The 27,587-nt window shown below is 40.2% G+C and overlaps 1 protein-coding gene across 2 annotated transcripts in view; it reads left to right on the forward strand.

The window, feature by feature from the left end:
- PARN (poly(A)-specific ribonuclease) overlaps window positions 1-27,587 on the forward strand; it is a 189,496-nt gene that overhangs the window by 53,612 nt on the left and 108,297 nt on the right. For both annotated transcript variants that reach the window (XM_050774092.1, XM_050774093.1), the window contains exons 19-21: window positions 9,669-9,724; window positions 11,592-11,678; window positions 13,978-14,052. In XM_050774092.1, the coding sequence (XP_050630049.1) occupies window positions 9,669-9,724; window positions 11,592-11,678; window positions 13,978-14,052 (218 nt within the window). The remainder of the gene's footprint in view (window positions 1-9,668; window positions 9,725-11,591; window positions 11,679-13,977; window positions 14,053-27,587) is intronic.

The following is a 27,587-nucleotide window of genomic DNA, read 5'->3' on the forward strand; positions in this document are numbered from 1 at the left end:
TCTTTTGCCTTTGTTTTCGTGTTGTATGTATCTAAGAAAGGACATGAGTTGGCTTCAGGACAAATGTTGAGTAACGCTCTGTTTGTCAAAACAGCAAGCAGCTAGATTGAAAACTGTATTCCCCCCACCTGAGTGAAATTAAAATAACTGATGCCACTGTCATTCCCATCTAGCCAGTGGTTACCCTTATTTTACACAGGAGCTTTAGTGAGCAAAATAAATGAGCTTATTTTGTGACAGATGTCTGCATGCTTCCTACCCTGGATGATAAAATTAGTTTTTTATAGCACATAAATATGTATAATGATGAGCCTTGCATACGGGTTCTTATGAAGTGCTTTTACTTCTGCGCCCTAAAGGAAATACCAAGACCATTTGCAAGCACAGTAGAGCTGCCAGTCGGTAAAGGTTTCAATTTCTCTTTAGAAGGCTTGGGACTTGGGGTGAGCCGCAAATTAATTCTGTGCTTAAATTGTGTTGAGATGAGATTGTATTCAACATTTCTGTATCCCAGTCTAGTGGTAGGAGAGGGGTACAATTTTATTTGGAAATCTCTTTTTTAAGAAATCGGAAGTGTAGTCTTGATGGAAGCAGAAAGCAGATGGACACAAATGCAAATTTTCACTCAGGGAGTGAAAATACTGAGTTCTTAGGAGGAAGGATAAAGAGTTTGGGGGCTTGAGGTTTTTCCTTTTGCTAGGAAGAGAGACCAGAATAAACTCTGTTCTTCTTTATTAAGACATGTCATGACGTTAGAAGTCTGTCTAGATCATCCAGTCCTGTGTATGCATCATTATGCAAACTAAGCCCCTGTGTCCATACACCTCTGAGGCGTCTCCTCACCCTGAGATGCTGATTCACTCTTTTTCCTGATGGTGATCATGGTGTGTGGGACCAGGTGTGCCTGGCAAGCCCCATGCCCAGGTAGCAGCTTGCTTTGCACTGCAGTCATGGGAAGGTTGTCCTTTTGATCTCCGGCCACATGGCTCTCTTCACTGCCTGTTGTTCCTGTTGCCTTGAAAATTCGCTGTACCCAAAGCTCTTCCTCAGACAGCAACCTCATTTTTTGTACCAGCTCTGTGCCATGACGCAAAGCCATAATTTAATCAGCCCTTCGAGTATTATAAAAAAATGTTTCTGGAATGTTGTATCCCAAGCACTTGCTTCTCTTATATACACAAGGGCTTTGACTAGTGGTTTAGGATGAAAACCCTTGACCCTAGCTGCTCCCGCTGGGACTGCAGGCTTACCATTTCACAGGGAGGCTGTGGAGACAGCTCAGGTTAAAAGGCACGCGGGAGAAAGGGCCTGTGTGTGTAGGGCAGGTAGTGGGAAGCTTAGGGTCTGCCCCCGTGGTGGCCAAGGGCAAGTAGCTGAACTTGGAAAAATCTGCCTCCCATTCTCAGTACAGGGGGACCCATAACTTCCAGACAGGAGAGGAGCAACTGAGGCTGAACAGGCCATGATAAATGTGATTTTAGTTAGGAGTTTTTGTACTTAATTTTTTTTTTTCTTTTTAAAACACAAAAATCCCACTGATAATTCCTCAGCCCAGAAGAGGAAAAGCTGTCCTCTTAGTTTCCTGGTAGTTTGTGTTCTGTGTCTATTTCATTTACTAATTGAGATCAATGTTCTTCATTTACAGATTGAGATTATACTAGTTATATAATTGTATAACTTAAAAAAAAAAAAAAAGCCAGGTGCGGTGGTGTGCACCTGTCGTTCCAGCCATTTATGAGGCTGAGGTGGGAGGATCACTTGAGACCAAGAGTTTGAGTCTAGCTGGGGCAACATAGACCCTGTCTCAATTTAAAAGATACGTATTTAACCTGCATGTCCTGCACATGTATCCCATAACTTAAAATATTTTTAAAAGAATTATATATATATACACACTCACACACGATAAGGAATTTTCAAACACATTAAAACTCATGGTCAGTGTCACGTAGACAGGCTTCAGTGGCCTACCAGCCAGATCTGTCGTGGTTTACTCACAACCTTCCTTCGTGGTTGGAGCTCTTGTCAGTACATGCATGCCTTGCGCTGCACTGGCTCCAACACTGGGTGTGACCATTTTTTGCTAACTGTTTCTTAAAGTGGTCACCTGTCTGATTCATGCTCCTCCTCTGCCATCAGTTTTAGGACTGGAAAACCTGCTGCCTCAGGAGCAAAACTAAGTATTTCCTTTCCTTTGTGAATCAAATCTGTGATTTTATAGATTTGGTAATGTAGAATTTGAAGGAACTATAATGATCTTTTCAGTTCCCGGAGGTTTGAGTCTCCATCCAAAGTATTCCTGAATCAGCTTTAGGACTGCTTGCGTGTATTGTTGAATATCATACTTTGTTTTCTTGAGCATAGCTGCATAAAATGGGTTAATAGCAGCATTGTTTTGCAACCCATTTATATTCACCGGACTACTAGGGAATGTCTTAGATAAGCCACAGTCCAAGGCAAGCCACTGTGTCATCATAGAATAACCTTTGATCTTTATGTGCTTGTACTTACATAATCTGTGTCTGAAGCTTTGTGGTAAGGGTGGAGGATTTTGATAATGTTAGAGGTGTCTGATTCTTTTGTATTGTGTGTGTTACTCCCTCAAGTGTTTGCTAATCTTTAGTTCTGCATTGGTGGCTAAAGCTTAATTTGTGGCCAATTCACAGAAACGGGTTAGACTTTTGCTAATGAGTTACCAAGAGAATAGTTTAATTTTTTTTTTTTTGATTGTCTTAAAAACAAGAATAGCAGCTGTCAGCAGTAATTTCGCCCAGTTTATCTCTTGCAGAGAACCTAGTCGCATGCTACAATTCGACCTCCTAGTTTCAAGGAGTGGTAGAAGGCTTATGTTACTGCCTTCTGGATTTTGAGGTAGTCCTTGGTATTTAATAGTTTTATGTTTTTCTTTTGTTTATTCATAGTTTCTTTTTTCTTTTTTTTTATCTTTTCGAGACAGAGTCCTGCTCTGACCCCCAGGCTGGAGTGCAGTGGCTCAATCTTGGCTCACTGCAACCTCCGCCTCCCAGGCTCAAGGGTTCCTCCTGCCCTAGCCTCCCAAGTAGCTCGGGCTACAGGCACGTGCCACCACACCCGGCTAATTTTCTGTATTTCTTTGTAGCAGTGGGGTTCATCATGTTGCCCAGGCTGGTTTCAAACTCCTGAGCTCCAGCTATCTGCCTGCCTTGGCCTCCCCAGGTGTTTGGATTATAGGCATGAGCCACTGTGCTTGGCAGTTTTTTCTTTTTTAAAATTTTATGTGTCAAAGTTTTGTGTTTTTCTTTTCTTTTCTTTTTTTGAGATGGAGTCTTGCTCTGTTCCCCAGGCTGGAATGCAATGGCACAATCTCAGCTCACTGCAACCGCTGCCTCCCAAGTTTAAGCAATTCTCCTGCCTCAGCCTCCCGAGTAGCTGGGATTACAGGCATGTGCCACCACACCTGGCTAATTTTTGTATTTTTAGTAGAGACGGGGTTTTGGCATGTTGGCCAGGCCGGTCTCGAACTCTTGACCTCCATTGATCCACCTGCCTCGGCCTCCCAAAGTGCTGGGATTATAGGCGTGAGCCACTGTGACCGGCTAGTTTTGTGTTTTTCTAAGTATTTTATTTATGTGTTTGTTCATTTAATTATTTATTTATTGTAGAGACAGGGCCTGTCTCTGTTGTCCAGGCTGGAGTGCAGTGGCACGTTACAGCTCCTTGCAGCCTCAAATTCATGGAGTCAAGCAATCCTGCTGCCTTAGCCTCCTGAGTAGCTGGGACTACAGGCACAAGCCACCTTGCCCGGCTAATTTACTTTTTGTAGAGACAGGAGTCTCCCCATGTTGCTCAGACTGATCTCAAACTCCAGGCCTCAAGTAATTCTCCCACTTCTGCCTCCCGAAGCAGTGGGATTAACAGGGAGGAGCCACAGAATGATTTAATATAAACAAATCATTAAGACTAATATCTTTTGGAGAAGTTGGCACAAGTCATTATCCAGCTGATTGCTACATCATCTTTAGTGGTAATTAACAACACCACATTGAATATACTGTTTTCCTGTTAACTCCATGATTCTCAGTCCAGAGTTTCTGAGTCAGGAGTCTTGGATGGCACCCAGGAATTTGTATCTTTAACAAGTTCCCAGGTGATGCTGATCCAACTGGCCGGGAAGCACATTTTGCTAAGGGTTCAGGGTTCTATGTATCAGAGTTTTATATCTGAAATGAAATTCTTCAGTAACTAATGAGCCTTCTTAGGCAGTCTGGGACACAGTTTCATACCGTCCTTTTCTTTTATTTTTTGAGACGGAGTTTCCCTCTTATCACCTAGGCTGGAGTGCAGTGGTGCAATCTCGGCTCCCTGCAACCTCCGCCTCCCAGGCTCAAGGGCTTCTCCTGCCTTAGCCTCCTGAGTAGCTGGGATTACAGGCACCTGCCACCATGCCTGGCTAATTTTTGTATTTTTAAGTAGAGACAGGGTTTCACCACATTGGCCACGCTGGTCTGGAACTCTTGACCTCAGGTGATCTACCTGCCTCGGCCTCCCAGATTGCTGGGATTATAGGTGTGAGCCACCGCACTCAGCCTATATTGCCCATTTCACAAAAAAGTTTGGAGGGTGGCTTTTTGTGAGTGCCACCCAGCAGAAGGGTATTGGAGATGATGAGGTGGTGGCTCTTTGGAGATAAAAGGTATTGTGTAGCATATGCTGTGTAGCCTGTGAAGAGACTGAGTGGAAGTGATCCAGTGTACTGAGCAAAAGACCCTGGTATACTGTGCTTTACTCTGGAGTCTTTCCAGACTTGTTTGAAAGTCAGGATAACCAGCACTGCCAGTGATATACTCGTACAACATTTTAAAAATGACAGATTCCACAAAGGATAAAACTTGCTCTATGGCATCTAGAATGTGAACTTGAGTTACATTGTTTCTTAGGATAGAATTCTTTTGTAAAATTAGCCATTGTATCTAATGGGAATTTTAATTTTAGTGTTTGATAGGGTTAATGTCAGTCTTTTAGAGAATAAGTGGGGAAATAATATTTCATCAGAAAGCTTTCAGAAATGTGGCAAGACTCCCGCACGCAGTCTTGAGGGTCTTTACCGTGTTACACCCTCTCGGATATTCACTAAAATAGAAAGAATGTTTCATGCAAGTGTTAGTCTGAGTGTCTTTTTGATATCTGGCAGATGAAAGTCCTTCTGGGAGAGATTGTTCTTCAATACAGTTCACAGTGATGGAACATCCTTTCATGTCTTTATCAGCATTTCTGCTTGCCTAGTACATTTCCTCATATGCTAGGATGAAAACTGTCAAGTTGGATGATGCATATGTGAAGTATTTTATCAAATCATTCCAGGGAGTCAGTGCAGGCCCTTTGACAGCCAGCTGGGATGAGGCATGCCTACATTGAAATGTTTTAATTTTACTTCAGAAGGGCAGAGATGTTACCAGAGCAGTGGCTTCGAAACAGCATGGCATAAGGACGGTGGGAGGCCGTTGGGAGAGTTTACTTTGGTTCAGTTCCGCAGACGCTCAGCCACAGTTTTAGAGTCAGTTTCACAATTGTGTGGCGCTCTCCAGAGCCGCAGTCTGCCAAGTCACACAGAGTTGGTTTTCGTGTTCTTCCGAGCTTTGGAGCTATTCAGTTCCCTGTAAACCCCAGATGTGAAGGTGGAGGTATAGGAGAAGAGTGAGAAGTGCTATTAATAATTCATTTGAAAGGGGTTTCTGTGTAAGGTAATGTGGAGTAAACAAACAAGATAGTGTAGGATTGACTACGTTAAAAAATAGCTTTTATGGGTACAAAAAAATAGAATGAATAAGACCTACTATTTGATAGCATGACAGGGTGACTATAGTCAGTAATAACTTAATTGTACATTTTTAAATAGAGTGGTGTTGGATCGTTTGTAACTGAAAGGATAAATGCTTGAGGGGATGGACACCTCATTCTCCATGATGTGCTTATTTCACATTGCATGCCTGTATCCAAACATCTCATGTACCCCATAAATATATACATCTACTATGTACTCATAAAAATTAAAAATAAAAAAAATCTTTTGAGTGTTTTAGCTGAGAATAAATTTTGCTTACTTTAATCGGATAATATTGAAAATTCAGGTGAAATATTAGAGAACACATAGCCTATATATTACTTGACAAAAAATATTTTTCAAAAAAATGTTTTAAAAACATCTAAATGGTAAGAGAAATTGGGAGAGCCTTCTTTTTCTTTGTTAGTATAATCCTCCTTGGTATTTGTACAACATTGAGTTTCCTAAATTAGTTGTTGAGGTCCCATGACTTTAGCAATATAACAGAATTGTAAACAGAAATACTGGAATTGCAAATTCAAGCTTATGGTTTTATATTTATATTTTTATATTTAGATTTTTCTCCCTCCCGCCAGGTGAGGTAGTGCATAGTATATGAAAGATTAATTCAAATGGCATTTTCAGTTGGCTTTTTCTAAGAAAGTCTCTAGTTATTTCCCCTGGGCTTCTCAGTTCTGTTAGCCTTTAAAGTTTAAAAAATGATCATAAAAGGAATTTTGAGAAACAAAGCTCAGAGTTTCTCAAAGCTGTTGGCGGGGGAAGGGAGGGTATTTTTTTATTCTTGGCTTAATGACATCAATATTTTATAAAGGTAAAATCATAGTATAAAATTTTGTGCCTTTTTAAAACTTAAAATTATAAGTTATCCATGTTTTGACATTTTCATAGTTATTTTAATTGCTTTTAATATATTGAAATTTTGAACTACAATTTATTGACATCCATGTATTATCAAATCCTGAGGTTGATTTTGATTTTTGGCATATTTGATGGTATAGCAGTGAACATTTTGTTGATTCAACTTTTGTTCTCAGTTATTTTTGTGGTGCTTGATACGTTTCATTAACTTTTTATTTTTCTTTGAGACGGAGTCTCGCTCTGTTGCCAGGCTGGAGTGCAATGGCGCAATCTCGGCTCACTGCAATTTCTGCCTCCTGGGTTCAAGTGATTCTCCTATCTCAGCCTCCCAAGTAGCTGGGATTACAGGTGCCCGCCACCACGCCTGCTAGTTTTTTGTATTTTTAGTAGAGACAGGGTTTTACCATAGTTGGCCAGGCTGGTCTCAAACTCCTGACCTCAAGTAATCTGCCTGCCTTGGCCTCGTAAAGTGCTGGGATTACAGATGTGAGCCAGTGTGCCCGGCCTTCATTAACTTTTAAAATAAATTTGGTGTTTAAAATTGGAGACTATTTCTAAATTTACTAAACGGAGAACTGAGAATTATATGAAGCATGACTAACAATAACAAAAGTCATTCCTAGGTTAGTTAGCTTACCTAATTAACTAGCTTACTAACCTAGGAATAACTTTTGTTATTATTAGGTTCTGGTAGGCGATAATAATGATAGTTCCAGTGTGTATCGTTTATGCTGGAAAATAATATTTAAGAAAAAATGATAGCTGCCCTCACTGAGAACCTGCCATGCTAGGTGCTATTATGTATCTTCTTGTCTTCTGGCATTGCAGGGAGTATTGATTAAATTGGTTAAAACAGCTTACAAAACCAGAATAGTACACTTGAGCCTAAATTAGCAAACTAAAAATAAATTTGGTTTCTTAGCCATAGCATTTGGTTTATTAAACTGTAGGGCAGACAACAAATTCTCAAACCACAGAGTACCATGACTTCGTTTTTTCTGACATTAACAGAACAGTATTGTTCATGCTGATGGTTCGATTTGTAAAGTAGCTTTTGCCCTGCTTGGCCTTTTTTTTTTTTTTTTTTTTTTTTTTTTTGAGAGACAGAATTTTACTCTTGTTGCCCAGGCTGGAGTGCAGTGTTGCTATCTCAGTTTACTGCAACCTCCACTTCCAGGGTTCAGGCGATTCTCCTGCCTCAGCCTCCTGAGTAGCTGGGATTACAGGTGCCCACCACCTCGCCCAGCTAATTTTTGTATTTTTAGTAGAGACGGGATTTCGCCATGTTGGTTGGGCTGGTCTTAAACTTCTGACCTCAGGGGATCCACCCACCTTGGCCTCCCAAAGTGCTGGGATTACAGGCGTGCCATTGCACCTGGCTCTGCTTGGCTTTTGGATGCCTGGTAATGATGTTCCTTAATTGCGGGTCAGTGAAGCCAAACTAATTGCTTCTTGGGCACATAGATTGCCTTTTTAATTTGCTGTATAATGTTGTCTCTACCAGAAATGCATAATATATTGTTATCTAAGTAAAACTCATTAAAATAATCTTACACACAACAGAATGCCTGATATTTTGTCCATAATCTTGCAAATAAAAGAAAACTGAATGGCATTACAGAGAGTTGTAATTTACAAGCACTCTTTTTTAAGTGCCTTTGTACCCATTTTGGAAGATAAACATAAAATGACTGCTATGATTTATATTAGTGTGATAGTTTTCTTTACCAAGGATTGTTTTGCTTTGTGCTTTTAGTGTGTTTTAAATGAGAATAATGATGTGGCCTTTTGAGACAGTCACTTATTTCAGACTGTACAGTTTACCCAGAGAGATTAGCATTTACCCAGTGACTTTGCATTTCATTAAAAAAAAAAAGAAACCTGTGTTGTCATTCTCAGTTCACAAATGTCCATTATAAGGGTTACCCTTAGAATTTGTAGAAACACTTGTTCTTAGATTGGTAAGATGGGTAATATTTATTTTCTTTCTGTTTACTTGGACTAACTAAAACGACAGCTCTGCGAAGGACTTTCCCTTGACTCTTTGATGATTAATTTTGTTCAGTTAACTAATATTTATTGAGCAGCTACTGAGTGCCAGAAACTGTTGGGGATACCAGTTTGTTTGTTTGTTTGTTTGTTTTTTCTATTTGTGATAAATATTTGGCCCAGGAGAAAAATCTCTGAAATAAATTTCAGAGCTTTAGAAATGATTTTACATGGCTGGTGCGGTGGCTCACGCCTATAATTGTAACACTTTGGGAGGCTAAGGCAGGTGGATCACTTGAGGTCAGGAGTTCGAGACTAGGCTGGTCAACATCGGGAAACCCCATCTATACTAAAAATACAAAAAATTAGCCGGGTGTGGTGGCCCACGCCTGTAGTCCTGGCAACTCAGGAGGCTGAGGTGGGCAAATCGCTGGAACCTGGGAGGCAGAGGTTGCAGTGAGCCAAGATTGTGCCACTGCACTCCAACCTGGTGAGAGAATGAGACTCCGTCTCAAAATAATAATATAATAATAATAATAATAAAGCCAGGTGTGGTGGCTCATGCCTGTAATCCCAGCGCTTTGGGAGGCAGAGGCAGGTAGATCACTTGAGACCAGGAGTTCGTGACCAGCCTGGCCAACATGGTGAAACCCTGTTTGTACTAAAAGTACAAAAATTAGTCAGGCATGGTGGCACATGCCTGTAATCTCAGCTACTTGGGAGGCTGAGGCAGGAGAATCACTTAACTGGGGAAGAGGTTGCAGTGAGCCAAGATGACACCACTGCACGCCAGCCTGGACGGCAGAGTGAGTCTCCATCTCAAAAAAAAAAAAAAACCAGTAGAAATGATTTTACAAATAGAGTGATATCAAGGAGCTTCTACTAAAAAATTTAGTAAATGCTTATTAAACAATTTTTTTTTTCTAATTCAACCTTAAAAATGTCAAAACACCTATCGTTTAAAGGAAATTGCCCATTACCTGTTGGTCTTTTCTTGTAGGTTATTTCTTATGAGGGTCATGGATATCCCCTATCTAAACTTGGAAGGACCAGACTGTAAGTAAATTTTTATTTTCTTATTGCATCTGTGCATTTAAATGTGTGGTCTGGAAGGGATAACAGGAAAATATTACTAAAGAAAAAGCTTTCTTCACTTAAAATTGGGTAGTGATTTTGTGGTTGATATGAGTAGTATGCTTAAGTTAATGGGACTCTTGGGCATTCATTAGTCATCACTTCACTTATATTTTCCAGTTTATGCATGAATTGAATTTTAAAAACATACATATCTTCTCTATATATTTCATTTTAACGCAGAATTCTGATTTCATCATTTTTTATAAGTATTTATCATATATTTTTAAGATATGCTAGCTGTCAGTTATCTTGGTAAAATTTCTATTTTCCAATTACTTGAGTGTGTATATATTTGAATTTAGTAGGTTGATTTTTGTTTTTGTTTTTTTTTTATTTAAAAAACATGGAGGGTCGGCCGGGCGCGGTGGCTCAAGCCTGTAATCCCAGCACTTTGGGAGGTCGAGACGGGTGGATCACGAGGTCAGGAGATCGAGACCATCCTGGCTAACACGGTGAAACCCCGTCTCTACTAAAAAATAGAAAAAAAACTAGCCGGGTGAGGTGGCGGGCGCCTGTAGTCCCAGCTACTTGGGAGGCTGAGGCAGGAGAATGGCGTGAACCCAGGAGGCGGAGCTTGCAGTGAGCTGAGATCCAGCCACTGCACTCCAGCCTGGGCCACTGAGGCAGACTCCGTCTCAAAAAAAAAAAAAAAAAAAAAAAAAAAAACATGGAGGGTCTATGGGAGGTAATTGCTTTTTCTTTTCCTCTGCTTTTTTTCTGCTGTTTCATTTGTTCTTTTTTACCTTAATGCATGTCATTGGCAGGTAGAAGTGGGTGAACTATACTTGGTGATAATAATTGTTGCAATGATAGTTTGAGGACATACTGTTGTGTTGCCCTCCATGTTAGACTAATATTTTGGTCTGTCATTCTCACAAGAATTCTGATGCTAAATATCGCCATTCCCAGTTTATAGTCCGGGGTGGTTAGAGTGATTAGGTCTCTTGCTTAGGGCTGCACAGAAAAGGTCTAGGTTTGGGATTAGAAAACAAGATTATGACTCAGGATTGCCTTACTTAACAAATAGTCCATTTAATTTGGACAGTGCTTTTTTTTTTTTTTTTTTTTTTTTTTAGCTAAGTATATTAAAATGGGAAAGTTAGATGTTTAGTGAAGTGAAACTTCATGAACAGAGCAGCCTTGTTTTTCTTCTAAATAATTTGCACAGTTGGGTATGGTGGTTCATGCCTGTAATTCCAGCACTTTTGGAGACCGAGGTGGGAGGATCACTTGAGGCCAGGAATTCGAGACCAGCCTGGGCAACATAGTGAGACCCCCATCTCTAGAAAAATAAAATTAAAGGATAAAAAAATTAGCCAGGCATGGTGGCATGCACCTGTAGCCTCAGCTGCCCAGGAGGTTGAGGTGGGAGGATAACTTGAGCCCAGGAGTTTGAGGCTACAATGAGCTATTACCGTGCCACTGCACTCTAGCCTGGATGACAGGGCAAACCCTGTCTCAAAAAAAAAAAAAAATATATATATATATATATATATATATAAAATTTTAAAAATGAACATAATTTGCACAGGAACTTCATGAGAAGAGAAGATGTCTTTGCATAGGGTTCAGTTTGTTGTGGGTTCTGTAATGTATCAGAACCTAAGGTCTAGATTACCATGGCAGAATCCTACCAATCCTAGGCATACTTTCAGGAGTTGTTTGGTAATCATGAGGAATTCATAACAGTTCTGCATATTAGCTTAGACTTAATTTCATCAAAGAACCACTGGTTTACTTGATCACTTTTCACCCATCAACATTTCATCATAAATTTGTCTTACAGTGCAGCCTAAGCGTGATCATGTTCTGCATGTGACGTTCCCCAAAGAATGGAAAACCAGCGACCTTTACCAGCTTTTCAGTGCCTTTGGTAAGTCACAAGTTCAGATGTACCTTTTAGGGTTTTGCTATTCATTTGGTATAGGTGGTCAGAAGTAGAAAGACAGTTTTGGCCTGGGCATAAAAGAATGTTAATATTCAAGGTTTTAATTTCACTCTTTGAATTTTCTGGTTTAGGATACTGTTATCTTTGTACTAATGTGATCTGAGAAACTTTTAATAGCACCTCACAATACAGAGCTATTAATTCATGGAAAGCAAAACACCATGATGATGACTGCCCTTACCACTGACTGGGGAAAATAACCTGTGGCTGAGCGTAAATAATTTTTAAGATTAAACTCAGAGGGCTTGTATGTTTCATAATGGGAGGGGAGGTCGTCTCTGCTTTAGATTAATCAAAGTGACAGATGTTTGGGTAGATCAGGAATTGTGATACGTGTGTGATGTAGGGCAGTCCTTCTCTTTCCTTTTTTACCAGGTCGTGTGATTAGGTTCGTTTGAGCAGTCTCCTGATACGTGTTTATGAAAACCATTCTGATTGTAAACCCACAGCAATACCTCTCTTACTTTAACAAACGAAGCATTTAAGCTAGTCTCTGGAAATTCTTGGATAAAGTGAAGGCCACAAGACCTAAATGTCCAGTAGTAAAAAAGTTCAGTAAATATTTATGTATCTTCTAGTGTGTAGCCATTTAAAAAATATTTGAGGCCGGGCGCGGTGGCTCACGCCTGTAATCCCTGCACTTTGGGAGGCTGAGGCGGGCGGATCACGAGGTCAGGAGTTCGAGACCATCCTGGCTAACACGGTGAAACCCCGTCTCTACTAAAATACAAAAAATTAGCCGGGCGCGGTGGCGGGCGCCTGTAGTCCCAGCTACTCGGAGGCTGAGGCAGGAGAATGGCCAGAACCCGGGAGGCGGAGCTTGCAGTGAGCCGAGATGGTGCCACGGCACTCCAGCCTGGGCGACAGAGTGAAGACTCTGCCTCAAAAAAAAATAAAAAAAATAAAAAAAATAAAAATATTTGAAGAGTTTGTTAAAAGTAGTTAAAGTGCTTGTATTTTAACGTTTAGAGTAAAAAGCAGATACAAAGTAGGCCTCCCATATAACTAACATCATTTTTCATTTTTTTAAAATTTAATTTAATTTTTTATTTTTTTAAAAATAAAAAAGGGGTCTTGCCATGTAGCCCAGGCTGGCCTTGAACTCTTGGGCTCAAGTGATCCTCCTGCCTCGGACTCCCAAACTGCTGGAATTACAGGCATGAGCCACTGAGCCCGATGTATTTTTTCTTATCTTTATTTTAAATTGATATTTTAGAATAGTAGACTTTCACAGCAGAGCCTTCTACACTGATAATACGGCATACCATTTCTGAATGTAAATATTTAAAATAAGTCAGAACGAACATTAAGGCATACAAAGTTAATTTAAGTACTAACACTATTATTATTATTATTATTATTATTATTATTATTTGAGACAGAGTTTCGCTCTTGTTGCCCAGGCTAGAGTGCAATGGTGTGATCTCGGCTCACCTCAACCTCTGCCTCCCGGGTTCAAGCGATTCTCCTGCCTTAGCCTCCTGAGTAGCTGGGATTACAGGCACATGCCACCACGTCCAGCTAGTTTTGTATTTTTAGTAGAGATGGGGTTTCTCCATGTTCGTCAGGCTGATCTCAAACTCCCGACCTCTGGTGATCCTCCCACCTCGGCCTCACAAAGTGCTGGGATTACAGGCATGAGTCACTGCGCCTGGCCTCTAACACTGTTTTCAACAAGATTATGTGTAAGCATGGTGGTGTGTGCCTGTAGTCACAGCTACTTGGGACACTGGGGTGCGAGGATTGCTTGAACTAGGAGGCAGAGGTTGCAGTGAACTGAGATTGCGCCCCTGCACTCCAGCTTGGGCGACAGGGTGACACTCACCTGGGTCTCAAAAAAAAAAAAGTTGTGTTTTTGAACCTATTGGTCTCTGATTTTTGTTAGTGGTCTTGATAGGTAAATAAGTCTCCAGTCCTGGTATTGCACTGAATGATGACAAGCCCCAGGGTTTAATCTGGAAGGATCTTTCTATTGTGTTAAATTTCTAATCGCTTCTTTTCCCACTGGTTTGTCTCTTCTCTTGAAGTTTTAACCTAAATAACTGCTGTGGTAGCCTTTAAACAGGCTAACTCTCTATAGTGCTGAGATTTTGATCATGTTTTAAATAAGCACCTTCTCTCTCTTTAAAGATAGACTATACTGAAATATATAAGATAGGCGCATTAAATCTGATAGCTCTCCACATGGACAAATATTCACTTTAGTTTTAATTTGCGATTGCAGGTAACATTCAGATATCCTGGATTGATGATACATCAGCATTTGTTTCCCTTAGCCAGCCCGAGCAAGTAAAGATTGGTAAGTGTTTTGGATTTCTGTTTTGTGTATTAAATACAGTGAGAGGTTGCCCTCCTGCTGCCCGCTTAATTTAAAAGCTGTGGGCTCAGTCAGCTTACACTCATTGCTGCCTGGTTTTTGAGATTGTCTCTGAAATAAATGAAATAATTAGTAAGTATCATGTATGGATGAGAAAATAAGACAAATCTTTTGATTCATTAGGTACACTACATAATATATTTTTTTATTTACCTCCATTCTGTTCCTTTCTCGTTCTTGTTGCACTTTTTCTAAAGTGAGTTGCAGATTTACTTTGAGAATGAGAAGTACCTATAGTAAATTAATACTTACATTGACCTGTTCATCTCTGTACTTCCCCCATTTGTTTATACATATTTGAGATTTATTCACTCCATTAAACTCGTATCAAATACTTGTTTTTGTTGTTGTTGTTGTTGTTTGAGACAGAGTCTCGCTCTGTCGCCTAGGCTGGAGTGTAGTGGCGCAATCTTGGCTCACTGCAAACTCTGTTTCTTGGGTTCAAGAACTTCTCCTGCCTCAGTCTCCCGAGTAGCTGGGATTACAGGTGTGCAACATGACACCTGGCTAATTTTTGTATTTTTAGTAGAGACGGAGTTTCACAATGTTGGCCAGTTTGGTCTTGAACCCCTGACCTCAGATGATCCACCCACCTCAGCCTTTCACAGTGCTGGGATTACAGGCATGAGCCACTGTGCCCAGCCTTGTTTTACAAACAAACAAACTGAATATTTTGTTTGCTTTTAAAATATGGTTCTAGGCTGGGCACGGTGGCTCTCGCTTGTAATCCCAGCACTTGGGGAGGCCGAGGCAGGCGGATCATCTGAGGTCAGGAGTTCGAGACCAGCCTGGCAAATAAGGTGAAACCCCATCTCTACTAAATATGCAAAAATTAGCTGGGCGTGGTGGCATGCACCTGTAATCCCAGCTACTTGGAAGGCTGAGGCAGGAGAATTGCTTGAACCTAGGAGTTGGAGGTTGCAGTGAGCCAACATCCATGCCCACTGCACTCTAGCCTGGACGACAGAGTGAGGCCCTGTCTCAATAAAAACAAACAAACAAACAAATAAATAAATAAAAGAGTTCTAAAAAGATGGGGCACCCTTTTTCTTGTAGGATCCTAAATAATTTTGATATTAACCATCAATTAAATGTTTTGTTTTCTTAAGATGGAAAGTTTTTGAATAAAATATTGATGAAAGTGTGTATTGTTGGCCGGGCGCGGTGGCTTATGCCTGTAATCCTAGCACTTTGGGAGGCCGAGGCGGGCGGATCACGAGGTCAGAAGATCAAGACCATCCTGGCTAACACGGTGAAACCTCGTCTCTACTAAAAAAAAAAATACAAAAAAAAATTAGCCAGGTGTGGTGGCGGGCACCTGTAGTCCCAGCTACTCGGGAGGCTGAGGCAGGAGAATGGTGTGAACCTGGGAAACGGAGCTTGCAGTGAGCTGAGATTGTGCCACTGCAGTCCAGCCTGGGCGACAGAGCGAGACTCTGTCTCAAAAAAAAGGAAATATGTATTGTTAAGCTACATATTCAAACAAATTTCAAGTACCATGCTGCTTTGATAATGTAAAAGATGTGAAAAATTTAAGTGATATGTTTGTTTTTTACTTTAACAAAATGCCGCACGGTAAAACTATATAATTCTGATAGAACTGAGTAATTATATATGAAAATTTCTGCAGATACACAAATTCAGATCACAGTATTTTGGTATTTTTCTTTCACTATCTGACTATCGCAGGAATCCAGGCCGTGTTGTAGAGGGGAAAATCTTAGGCTTTTGGAATCATAGTGCAACATCACTTACAGTTGTGTGACCTTGGGTGCCTTATTTAACGTTGATGAACTTCTGCTTATCTGTGTAAACTGAGCATAATAGTATGGACTTTAGTGTTATTGTGAGGATTCCATGAGATTGAGTAAATGAACCTTGGCATGGTTTTGAGCTTTTATTATGGCTTTTTAATAGCAGATTTCAGTGCGGAATGTACTTCAGGAGCATCAGACACCAGGGATAGTGGTGGATGCAGGGTGTGATGTGGCTTGTTAAATATTTTAATTTTTGCATAGAGATTTTTTCTGTGATCCATTTCTCCACCATCCTTAGAAAGATGGTTTAGAGAGAATCCAGAGGGATTGAATTATTAGAAAGCTCAAGATAACTTCAGGTGGGGGTGGGGACCTTGAGGTTACAGTTATAGTGAGGCTTCAACGTGGCTGCAAGAAGACTGAGTTCCAAGTCCTGACCTGCAGTCTAATCCAGCCTCCTCTGCTCACTGTATACTCTTCAGCTCCTTTGCTGGCCACATTCAGTGACATTGAAGCTGTGCAGCGGGATAAACGGAGTTTCACAGACTGACACGGGGACTAACTTTGGCTCCACCACTTGTCAGCCACGTGTGTTTGGGCAGGTTATGTAAACCCTTAAAGCCGCAGGTTCCGTGTTTGTAAGAGGGAGATAATAGTTACTTTGCATGATTGTTGTGAGGATGAAATGAGATCATGGATATTAAGTTTCCAGCAAAGAGCCCCGTACTACACAATCAGTGCTTGACCAGTGGTAGGTAATTATTAAAATAGCTGCTTGGCCTCCCTTGCTGTGAACAGTGTGTAAGAGTGCTTTGAAGTCTGTAAAACCTGAGTTAGTAGCATTTATTTGAAAATTCAAGTATGATTCCTTTTTTATGTGTGTGGGATATCAAAGTTTCTTTTCCAATTCCTGGTATACCATCATATCTGATGTCAAGTAACAGTTGCTCTCCTTTACTACTGGACGATTCTTAAAACAGTAGCTTTTAAGCTAAGTATTTTATTCCATGGTAACTCTAATCAGGGAGCTACATTTCAGAATCATGTGTAGCCACAGAAGCGCTCTATTGTCTGATTGCTCATTGCGTTGGTTTCCTGAGGGCAATGTTGGGTCCCTCTTGTTCAGCCCTGAGTCCTCTCTCGTGCCTGACACACACTGCAGCATGAGGAAATAAATGTGTGTTTGAATAGGGGATATGGGAAATAGGCCAAGATGAAATTGTGATATTTTACCTTTTTTCCTCCTAGGTTAAGTAGATCCCTGTTCTCTTGATACATGCAGCTTTGCTAGTAAAGTCTAATTTTCTGCTATAGTCTCTTTTTATGCAAAAGGCAACTCTTAACAAAATGCTTGGCAGTTTGAGCATGTTGTGCCTCTGACAACATTTCCTTTGCCAGAAGAAGCCAATCTTTTCTGCAGTCATCACCTCCCACCAGAATCTGGCCCCTCCTCTTTTCTCCCCTCCCCTCTTCCTTTTTTCAGATGGGGTCTCTTCTTTTGCCCAGGCGAGAGTGGAGTGGCATGAACTCGGCTCACTGCAGCCTCCACCTCCTGGGTTCAGGCAATTCTTGTGACTCAGCCTCCCAAATAGCTGGGATTACAAGCATGCACCACCACACTGGCTAATTTTTGTATTTTTTGTAGAGATGGGGTTTTGCTATGTTGGCCAGGCTGGTCTCGAACTCCTGGCCTCAAGTGATCCGCCCATCTCAGCCTCCGAAAGCTCTGGGATTACAGGCATGAGCCACTGCACCCAGCCTCTTTGATGTTGTCTCTGGCTCTCTTTGTAGGGTACTGGACCTCATTCTCTGTGCTTTCATAGCATCTTGTATACCTTTTTGTATTGTTTTCACAGATAGACTGTAAACTCTTTGAGAGTAGGTACCATGTCTCAGTCACCATTGCGTTTTCAGTGCATAAAGTGGTAGTGTCTGACATTAGTAAGTAAATGTTGAATACTGAATTGCATAAATGATATTCATGGTATTGTGACTCGGAAATGCCTTTTTGCATGTGATGGATGTAACTAATGTCTCTGTTCTTTTGCTGTGATTTCTAAAATTATGCAGATGTTTCACTGAAAGACAATGTGAAATTTGTTCTTTATAATGGTAATTCTAATGATAAGAAGGACCCAGGGTATCTGATGTGCTGCAAATCCTGTTAATTTTGTTTTGTTTTGTTTTGTTTGAGACAAAGTCTCGCTCTGTCACCCAGGCTGGAGTGCAGTGGCGCGATCTCAGCTCACTGCAACCTCCGCCTCCCAGGTTCAAGCGATTCTCCTGCCTTAGCCTCCTGAGTAGCTGGGACTACAAGTGCCTGCCACCATGCCCAGCTAATTTTTGTTTTGTATTTTTAGTAGAAACGGGGTTTTACCGTGTTAGACAGGATGGTCTCGAACGCCTGACCTCGTGATCCGCCCTCCTCGGCCTCCCAAAGTGCTGGGATTACAGGCATGAGCCACTGTGCCTGGCCCCTATTAATGTTATCTTAGACAAATTACTTATTCATTTCAGCGGAAACAGAGGGCCTCTTAGATCAATAATGTAACATTGAGAAAATCATTAAATGCCTATTTATGTAGCAGCTTATAATGGCTTCTTTGGCTCTGTTGCAAACTATTTCTGATTTACATTTAAGGAGTTGCTTCTTAACTGACACCTTTTTTTTTTCTTTGAGTATTATTCTAATCAAGATTTTTAAAGCCATTTTTGACTTTGTTTGGGAGACTGGGTTTCACTCTGTTGCCCATGCTGGAGTGTGGTGGCATGATTATAATTCACTGCAGCCTTAATCGAACTCCTGGGCTCAAGCAGTCCTCTTGCCTCAGCCTCTTGAGTAGCCAGGACTATAGGTATGCACTCACCACACCCTGCTAATTTTTTCAAAATTTTCTTGTAGAGATTGGGCCTTCCCATTTTGCTCAGCTGATCTTGAACTCTTGGCCTCAAACCATCCTCTCCCCTTGGGCTCCCAAGGTGCTGAGATTACAAGTGTGAGCCACTGTGCCTGGCCATTTTTGACATTTTGAGTATGAAAGTTCTCTTTTATAGGAAACCTTTTTATACTAATTACTAAAACCCTTCTCTTGAGTGCCATTTGGTTTCTGTTGCTTTTCATTTGCTGCTGCTGGGAAGTGGGTCCCTGCTGGCTTTGGGGTGTTTGGATAAGTGGTAACCCCTACAAGCTGTGCATTTAGCATTATTCCCCCTCTGGCTCTTCAGATGAAACAGTACATGGCCATTGTGGGACTTGATCCCATGGAAAGACCACTTATCTTCACCATGTGAGAATTTTTCTCAAAAATAGTCAAGCAGGAAATCTTTTTTTGTTTTTGAAGACAGAGTCTTGCTCTGTCACCTAGGCTGGAGTGGAGTGGTGTGATCTCGGCTCACTGCAACCTCCACCTCCCAGGTTCAAGCAATTCTCCTGCCTCAGCCTCCTGAGTCGCTGGGATTACAGGGGACTGCCACCATGCCTGGCTAATTTTTGTATTTTTAATAGAGATGAGTTTTCACCATGTTGGTCAGGCTGGTCTTGAACTCCTGACCTCATGATCCACTCACCTCAGCCTCCCAAAGTGCTGGGATTACAGGCGTGAGCCAGCCTGGCCAGGAAATCATCTTTAACGGTCAAATCTGAATAGCTCATTTATATTTTGGATTTTTATATTTTTAATGTAGTTTTATTAAATTGGGGGGGAAGAGCTCAACAATATTTCAAATGTAGTAGAACTTTCTAGCCATACTCTCAATGTTTAGACATTGTTTTGAGTGTCTTTAAATGCATTGTAGGACATTGTCTCTCTGAATATAATTTTTATAGAAATGGCTTTAGAAAAAGAGCTTTTTCACATGTTTTGAAAGCTAGAGATTGGAACACACACAGTAAATACCATAAGAAACTTTTTAAAAGTAGAAATTGATAAAGGCACTTTAGAAGAGGCAGGATCCCAACAGTTATTTTGTGTCATAAAAAGTTAACGCAGTAATTATAAATAAAATAAAAGCCCAAATTCAGGTAGTTGTATGAATTCCTGATATCCTGCCTTCGAAGCTTTTTCAGGATGATTGTTGGGATGAGGGAAGATACTTGGCTTTGCCTCAGTCTAAATTATTGAGTGTGCTTATGTTAAATTATATTTTTAAAAAGCACAGCTTTTGATTATGCTGAACAGATAAATATTAGAATTGTAGAGACAACTCTTTCAGGGTGATTGTTCAGCCTTGAATTTGCTAAAAGGCTGCTTATAACTTTGAACTTTACCTGTGCTTTTTATTATCCTTTTGATGTTTGCAAAATCTGTAGTGATAACTGGTTTTTATTCGTGATATTACTCATTTGTGTCTCATTTTCCCTTGTTGATTCCAGCCAGCTGTTACCAATTTTGTTGATCTCTCTCAAGAACTAGCTTTTGGCTGTGTTCGTTTTTCTGTATTGTTTGATGATGTCTATTTTGTTGGTTTCTGTTTTTTTTTTTTTCCTTTTACTTGCTTGGGTTTAATTTGCTCTTCTTTTTCCAGTTTCTTGAGCTAGAACCGTATGTGATTGGTTCTTCTTTTCTTCTTTTTTCTAAATTCTTTTTAAAAATTATAAGCCTGGCGTCCTTGAGGTTGTTCGCAGGTCAACATATTAATATCTTACTGATTAGCCAGTGATTGATCAGAGGTTGTGCTGAAACGCCTTGAGCCAGTAAAACTTGAACCCTTTGCCAGCTAAATTAAGGAACAGACTCAACATTCAAGCAGTTTACAAGTCTGCCCCAATGTTTACTTTTGTCTGGACCTTCTGGTCCTCTGTGGGTGCATACGCCTCATGGTCAGCTAGCAATGTGTACATAGCTAAGACTCTGCAAGTCATTGACATGAACCATTTTCCTTTTCTAATAGAAGCATTTAAAGCTATAAATTATCCTCTACGTACTGCTTTAGTTGTATGTTAACTGTTTATTAGTATGTTTTCAATATCATTAAGTTGGAAAAGTTTTGTGATTTCTTCTTTGATCCTGGATTATTTAGAAATGCATTGTTTCATTTCCAAATGCTTAGGATTTTCTTAGATTTCTTGTTACTAATTTATAATTTCATTCTGTTGTGACTGAAGGTTTCAATAGGATTTCAGTCCTTTTAAATTTACTAAAATTTCCTTCATAGTCAAGCATAAGGTCTGTCTTGCTGAATATACTGTGTGCACTTAAAAGAACATCAATATCAGTTAGTATTATTCATACATCCTATGTCTTTTTTTGGTGTTTTTCTTTGAGACAGAGTCTGGCTCTGTCACCCAGGCCAGAGTACAGTGGTATGATCTCAGCTCACTGTAACCTCCACCTCCTGGGCTCAAGCCCTCCTTGCAGCTCAGCTTCCTGAGTACCTGGGACTACAGACGCATGCTAGGATGCCTGGCTAATTTTTGTATTTTTTTGTAGAGATGGAGTTTCACCATGTTGCCCAGGCTGACCTTGAACTCTTGAGCTCAAGCAATCCTCCCACCTCAGCCTCCCAAAGTGCCAGGATTACAGGCATGAGCCACTGTGCCCAGTCTTATTCTATATCTTTACTGATTTTTTTAGATTTAGTTGTTGTGTCAGTTTTTGAGAAGGTTTGTTAAAATCGCCTATGATTGTAGAATTGTCTGTTTACCCTTTTAATCTTGTCAGTTTTCATGTCATGTATTTTGTGACTGTATTATTGGGGGCATACATATTTAAGATTGTGTTGTCTTTCTGATAAACTGGCGTCTTTATAAAATGTCCTCCTTTATCTTTTGTAATACTATTATTTTTAAGTCTACCTTATCTGATATTATTATAATCATTTCATCCTCCTTGTACTTTTTATATTTGCCTGGTATATTCTTTTATTATTATTCTTTTTCTTTTTGATATGGAGTCTTATTCTGTTGCCCAGGCTGGAGTGCAGTGGTGCAATCTCGGCTCACTGCAACCTCCACCTCCTGGGTTCAAGTGATTCTTCTGCCTCAGCCTCCCGAGTAGCTGAGATTACAGGCGTGTGCCACCATGCCCAGCTAATTTTTGTATTTTTAGTAGAGACAGGGTTTTGCCATGTTGCCCAGGCTGGTCTCAAGTGACCCACCCGCCTTGACCTCCCAAAGTGCTGAGATTACAGGTGTGAGCCGCCACACCCAGCCAACCTGGCATTTTCTTTCTATTTATTCTAGACCTATCTGTGTATACACAGAGTGAGTCTCTTGTAGACAGTGTATAGCTGGGTTTTGCTTTTTTTTTTTTTTTTTTTTTTTGAGCTGGAGTCTTGCTCTGTCGCCCAGGCTAGAGTGCAATGGCATGATCTTGGCTCACTGCAACCTCCGCCTGCCAGGTTCACGCGATTCTCCTGCCTCTGCCTCCCAAGTAGCTGGGATTACAGGCATGCGCCACCATGCCTGGCTAATTTTGTATTTTTAGTAGAGATGGGGTTTCTCCATGTTGGTCAGGCAGGTCTTGAACTCCCAACCTCAGGTGATCTGCCTGCCTCGGCCTCCCAAAGTGCTGGGATTACAGGCGTGAGCCACTGCGCCCGGTGACTCTGACATTTAATTGGAGTATTTAGTCCAATTTAATGTCCTTATTGGTATGGTTAGGTCTGTCATTTTAAAATTTGCTTTTTGTTTGCTTTCTCTGTGTTTTGTTCTTTTGTGTACCTCGTTTTCTGCCTTCTTTTGGATTATTTGAGTTTTTTAAAAGAATTCCATTTAAATTTCTCTATTGGCTGTTTTTGTTTTATCTTTTTGCATTATTTTTAGTGGTTGCTTTACAGATTTCAGTATCTATCCATAACTTTTAACAATCTTCTCAGAGTTCATATTATACCATTTCACATAGAGTGTAGAGACCTTACAATTGTATAGGTTCATTTACAACCATTCCTTGTAGTCTTTTAGGTTTTAATTGGGCATATGTATTACATCTGCCTTCATTGTAAATCCCACAAAGTGGTGTTATAATTTTACTTTAAACACTATATGTATTTTAAGAAATAAGGAGAAAAAAATATTTACTCAGATATTTACGATTTTCAGTGTTCCTCATTCATTCCTGAAGATCCAGATTTCTTTTTTGGTATCCTTTTCTTTTAGCTTTGTGAACTTCCTTCAGTATTTCTTGTATCGATGGTTTGGTTGGCAACTGAGTATCTAATTTTTTTCTTTATCTGAAAATGTCTGTATTTTACCTTTATTCACGTAGGATATTTTCATTGGATATAGAATTCTGGGTTTTTCTTTCAGCGTTTTGAAGCTGTAGTTCCACTGTCTTCTGGCCTCTTAAGATGAGATGTTTGTGTCATTTGAATTGTCATTTTCCTGTATATAATGTGTTAATTTTCTCTGGTTATTTTCAAGATTGTCTATTTACCATTGGTTTTAGCAGTTTGAATATGATGTACATAGACATAGCTTTCTTTGCAATTATCCTGTTGGGGTTGGCTGAACTTATTGAGTCTATAAATTTATAGTTTTCACCAGATTTGGGAAATTTTTAGACTTTATTCAAATACTCTTTGTGTTCCATATTCTCTTTCTTCTCCTCTGAGACTCCAGTTACCCACATGTAGGAGATCTTTTGATGTTTTGGTATTTCCTAATGCTCTGTTCCTTTTTTCTATGTTCATTTCTTTGTCTTCTTCATGTTATATAATTTTTATTGATCCACAGGCTCACTGACTCTTTCCTCTGACATCATTTTTCTGTTATTAAGCCCATCCAGTGAATTTTTTATTGCATATATTATATATTTTAGTTATGTATTTTCATTCGGTTTATTTTTTCTGTTTCTCTGTAGAGAGTTTCTTTTATTTCATTTGGAGCCTATGTTTCTGTTTTCATTCTTTTTTTTTCTTTTTTTAATTTTTTGAGTTCCTGGCCACTTAGTCTGTATTTCTTTACCTCATTGAACATAGTTATAATAGGTTGTTTAAAGTCCTTGTCTACTGTCTGTGGTGGTACACATTTTTATTCCCAGCTACTAGGGAGGCTATGGTGGAAGGATTGCTTGAGCCCAGTTCGAGGCTGTAATGAGCTATAATTGCACCACTCCACTCCAGCCTGAGAGATAGAGCAAGACCCTGTCTCTTAAAAAAGTTAAAAAAGAAGAAAAAAGCCCAGGTGTGGTGGCTCATGAATGTAATCGTAGTAGTTTTAGAGGCAAAGGAGGGAAGATGGCTGGAGCTTAGGAGTTTGAGACCAGCCTGGGCAACATAGTGAGACCCTGTCTCTACTAAAAATAAACAAAATTAGTCAGGCATGGTGGCGTGTTCCTGTAGTCCCAGCTACTTAGAAGGCTGAGGGGAGAGGATCCCCTGAGCTCAGGAGGTCAAGGTTGGATTGAGCCAAGATCACGCCACTGCACTCCAGCCTGGTGACAGAGCAAGACCCTGTCTCAAAAAAAAAGTCATTGTCTAATAATTCCAACATCTGCATCATCTGAGGATTGTTGATTCCTGTTGTTGGGATGGTTTCCCTTGAGAATGGGTCATGTTTTCCTGGTTATTTGTATATTGAGTAATTTGGAATGGTATCCTGGACATTGTGAATGTTCTCTTGTGGAGACTGGATTTAGTTACATTCCTTAGAACAATGTTAATATTTGTATTTTAATTTCAGCGGGTAATTGGCCTGGTGTGGTGGCTCATGCCTGTAATCCCAGCACTTTGGGAGGCTGAGGTGGGTGGATCACTTGAGGTCAGGAATTCAAGACCAGCCTGGCCAGCATGGTAGAATCCTGTCTTTACTAAAAAATACAAAAATTAGCTGGACATGGTAGCACATACCTGTAGTCCCAGCTCCTCGGGAGGCTAAGGCAGGAGAATCACTTGAACCCAGGAGGCAGAGATTGCAGTGAGCCGAGATCGTACCACTGCACTCCAGCCTGGGCAACAGAGTGAGACTCCATCTCAAAAAATAAATAAATAAAACTAAAAAATAATTTCAGCAGGTAATTAGCTTTGTTAGACTCAAACTATAAACTTTTTCATGGCTGTGGTGGGTTGTGGCTCAGATCTTAGCTTAGATTGCTCCCAGTTTGCCACGTGCATGGTTTAGAGTCAACCAGAGACTTGGGCTGGGTCTATATACCAATATGAGTTTCTTCTTCTCTGGCTTCCTATTTTCCAGAATTCCTTCCTCACTCTCTATTGCCCCTGTTTGCCCCTAAGCTTCTTCCCTAAGGACTTCCTTAGCTGTGATTTTTTAAAAAAGTTATTTAGTTTCATGACAAACCCTGCATGTAGCATTCAAAACCTGTGCTTTAAAAAAAAAAAAAAAAAAAAAAAAAAAAGATGTTTGCCGTGATACCCAGGCTGGTCTCAAACCCCCGAGATCAAGCGATCCAATTGCCTCAGCCTCCCCAAAGTGGTAGGATTACAGGCATGAGCCACTGTGTTTGGCCGAAATCTGTGCTTTTTAATTGTAACCCTTATGGCATCTATTTTTTTGTTTGTTTGTTTTTTCAAGATGGAATCTTGCCCTGTCACCCAGGCTGGAGTGCAGTGGCACATTCACAGCTCACTGCAGCCTCAACCTCCTGGGCTTAAGCAGTCCTCCTGCCTCAGCTTCCTGAGTAGCTGGGACTACAGGTGTACACCACCATACCCAGCTAATATTTTATTTAGAGACAAGGATTTGCCATGTTGCCCAGGCTGGTCTTCACTTCCTGGGCTTAAGCCACCTGCCTGCCTCAGCCTTCAGCTATCTGCCTGCCTCAGCCTCCTAAAATGTTGGAATTACAGGTGTGAGCCACCGTGCCTGGCTGGCACCTGTTTTGTGATTTAGACCTTTTTTCCACATCACATACCATGCTTAAACTACCTCCTTCTGTTTATTTAATAACATTTTCAGAAAATCTAATGTAAATGCGTCAAAAAGCATGCCTTTAACTGATTAAAGTGATTTAAGTTCATTTCCTTTCAGATATATATATGTATTATATCTGAAATACAATATATTGATATATATTTGACATACTGTCCAGACATAGTAGTGTCTTTGCTTCTACCTTTGGTGCCTTTTATAGTTGGCCAGTATGTTACTGTTTATTTATTCTTGTCATAGAGTGAATGCACAAAATATTCAAGAAACAACCAAAAAATGAGTATTTTTCCTATGCATGTTAATTTTCCTAATCTTAAACTGTATGTAGAATTGGTTTACAATAGTGATCTTGAATTCTAAATGTGGCAATAGATAAATGAGCCAAACTATGGCATGACTTTTAAAAATAAGATTTCTGTTAAATAAGCATATTTTGGAGGGGGATGTATGATTTTTATTCTATACGTACAGGATCCTGGAAAGCATGTTCAGTTGTTCCTTCGTATCCATGGGAGATCGGTTCCAGGACTCCCTGCAGACTTCAAAATCCGGGCATGCTCAAGGCCTTGATATAAAATGCTATAATGTTTGCAAATAACCTATACATATCCTCCTGTATACTTAAAAACATCACTAGATTACTTATATGCCTAACGATGCAAATGCTATGTATGTAGTTGTTATATTGTGTATTGTTTAGGAAATAATGACAAGAAAAAAGTCTATGTGTTCAGTACAGACGCAGTTTTTCTCCCAAATATTTTCCGTCTGTGTTGGTTAAATCCACAGATGCGAAACCCACAGATATGGAGGGCTGACAGTATTTCTTTTTTAACAGGCAAGATTTTTACAACAGTGGCTTATAAAATACCTGTTTGCTATAGGAGAATCATTATTGGTAAGACATGTGAATGTATGTTTTGTATAGATACCTTCTGATTTGAAAACTTGTAAAAGCAACTGACTTGTTTTTCTCTGAATCACTTAAGTCATCAAAAGCACCATGGAAATGTTTAATAATACTGACTGAGAATATTATTGTTTTCTGATTCCCCTTATGTGTTCAATTTAGAGACTTAGCCGTCTTATGTATCTCTGCTACAAAATGTTCATCAGACAGATTTAAGAGCGTGACAATAACTTGGACTCTCCTTAATTAGCATTCTTTAGGGCATTAACTGGTATGAGAATAGAGCAAAAAGCTTCCTGACTGCCAGAGAAGGATTCCCAAGTCCTTGATACAATTATAGCATTAAAGCGGCTGTTGTGTCCTGTGGTAGTTAGAATGTAGCCAGGAGAAAGGGAGTACTTGTGCTCTGGAGACCGAAGTTTCATGTTCTGTTACATTGTTTCTTATCCATATTACTGGCACTTGATTTTTATGTTTTAGGGCAGCAGTCTTTGGCACCAGGGACTGGTTTTGTGAAAGACAGTTTTTCCACAGAGCTAGGCGGAAGCTGGGGTGGGGAATGGTTTCGGGATGATTCAAGCACATTACATTTATTGTGTGCTTTATTTCAGTTATTATTACATTGTAATATATAATGAAATAATTATACAACTCACCATAATGTAGAATCAGTAGGAACCCTGACCTTGTTTTCCCACAACTAGACAGTCCCATCTGGGGATGATGGGAGACAGTGACAGTTTATCAGGTATTAGATTCTGGGAGTGCACAACCTAGATTCCTCATATGTGCAATTTACTATAGGGCTCGTGTTCTTATGGGAATCTAATGCTGCCACTGATCTGACAGGATGCGGAGCTCAGGCAGTAATGCGAGCGATGGGGAGTGGCTGTAAAAACAGATGAAGCTTTGCTAGCTCACCTGCTGCTCATCTCCTGCTGCACAGCCTGGTTGTTTTAGGGCC

The sequence above is a fragment of the Macaca thibetana genome, chromosome 20, assembly GCF_024542745.1.
Source record: "Macaca thibetana thibetana isolate TM-01 chromosome 20, ASM2454274v1, whole genome shotgun sequence".
NCBI lineage: Eukaryota > Metazoa > Chordata > Mammalia > Primates > Cercopithecidae > Macaca > Macaca thibetana.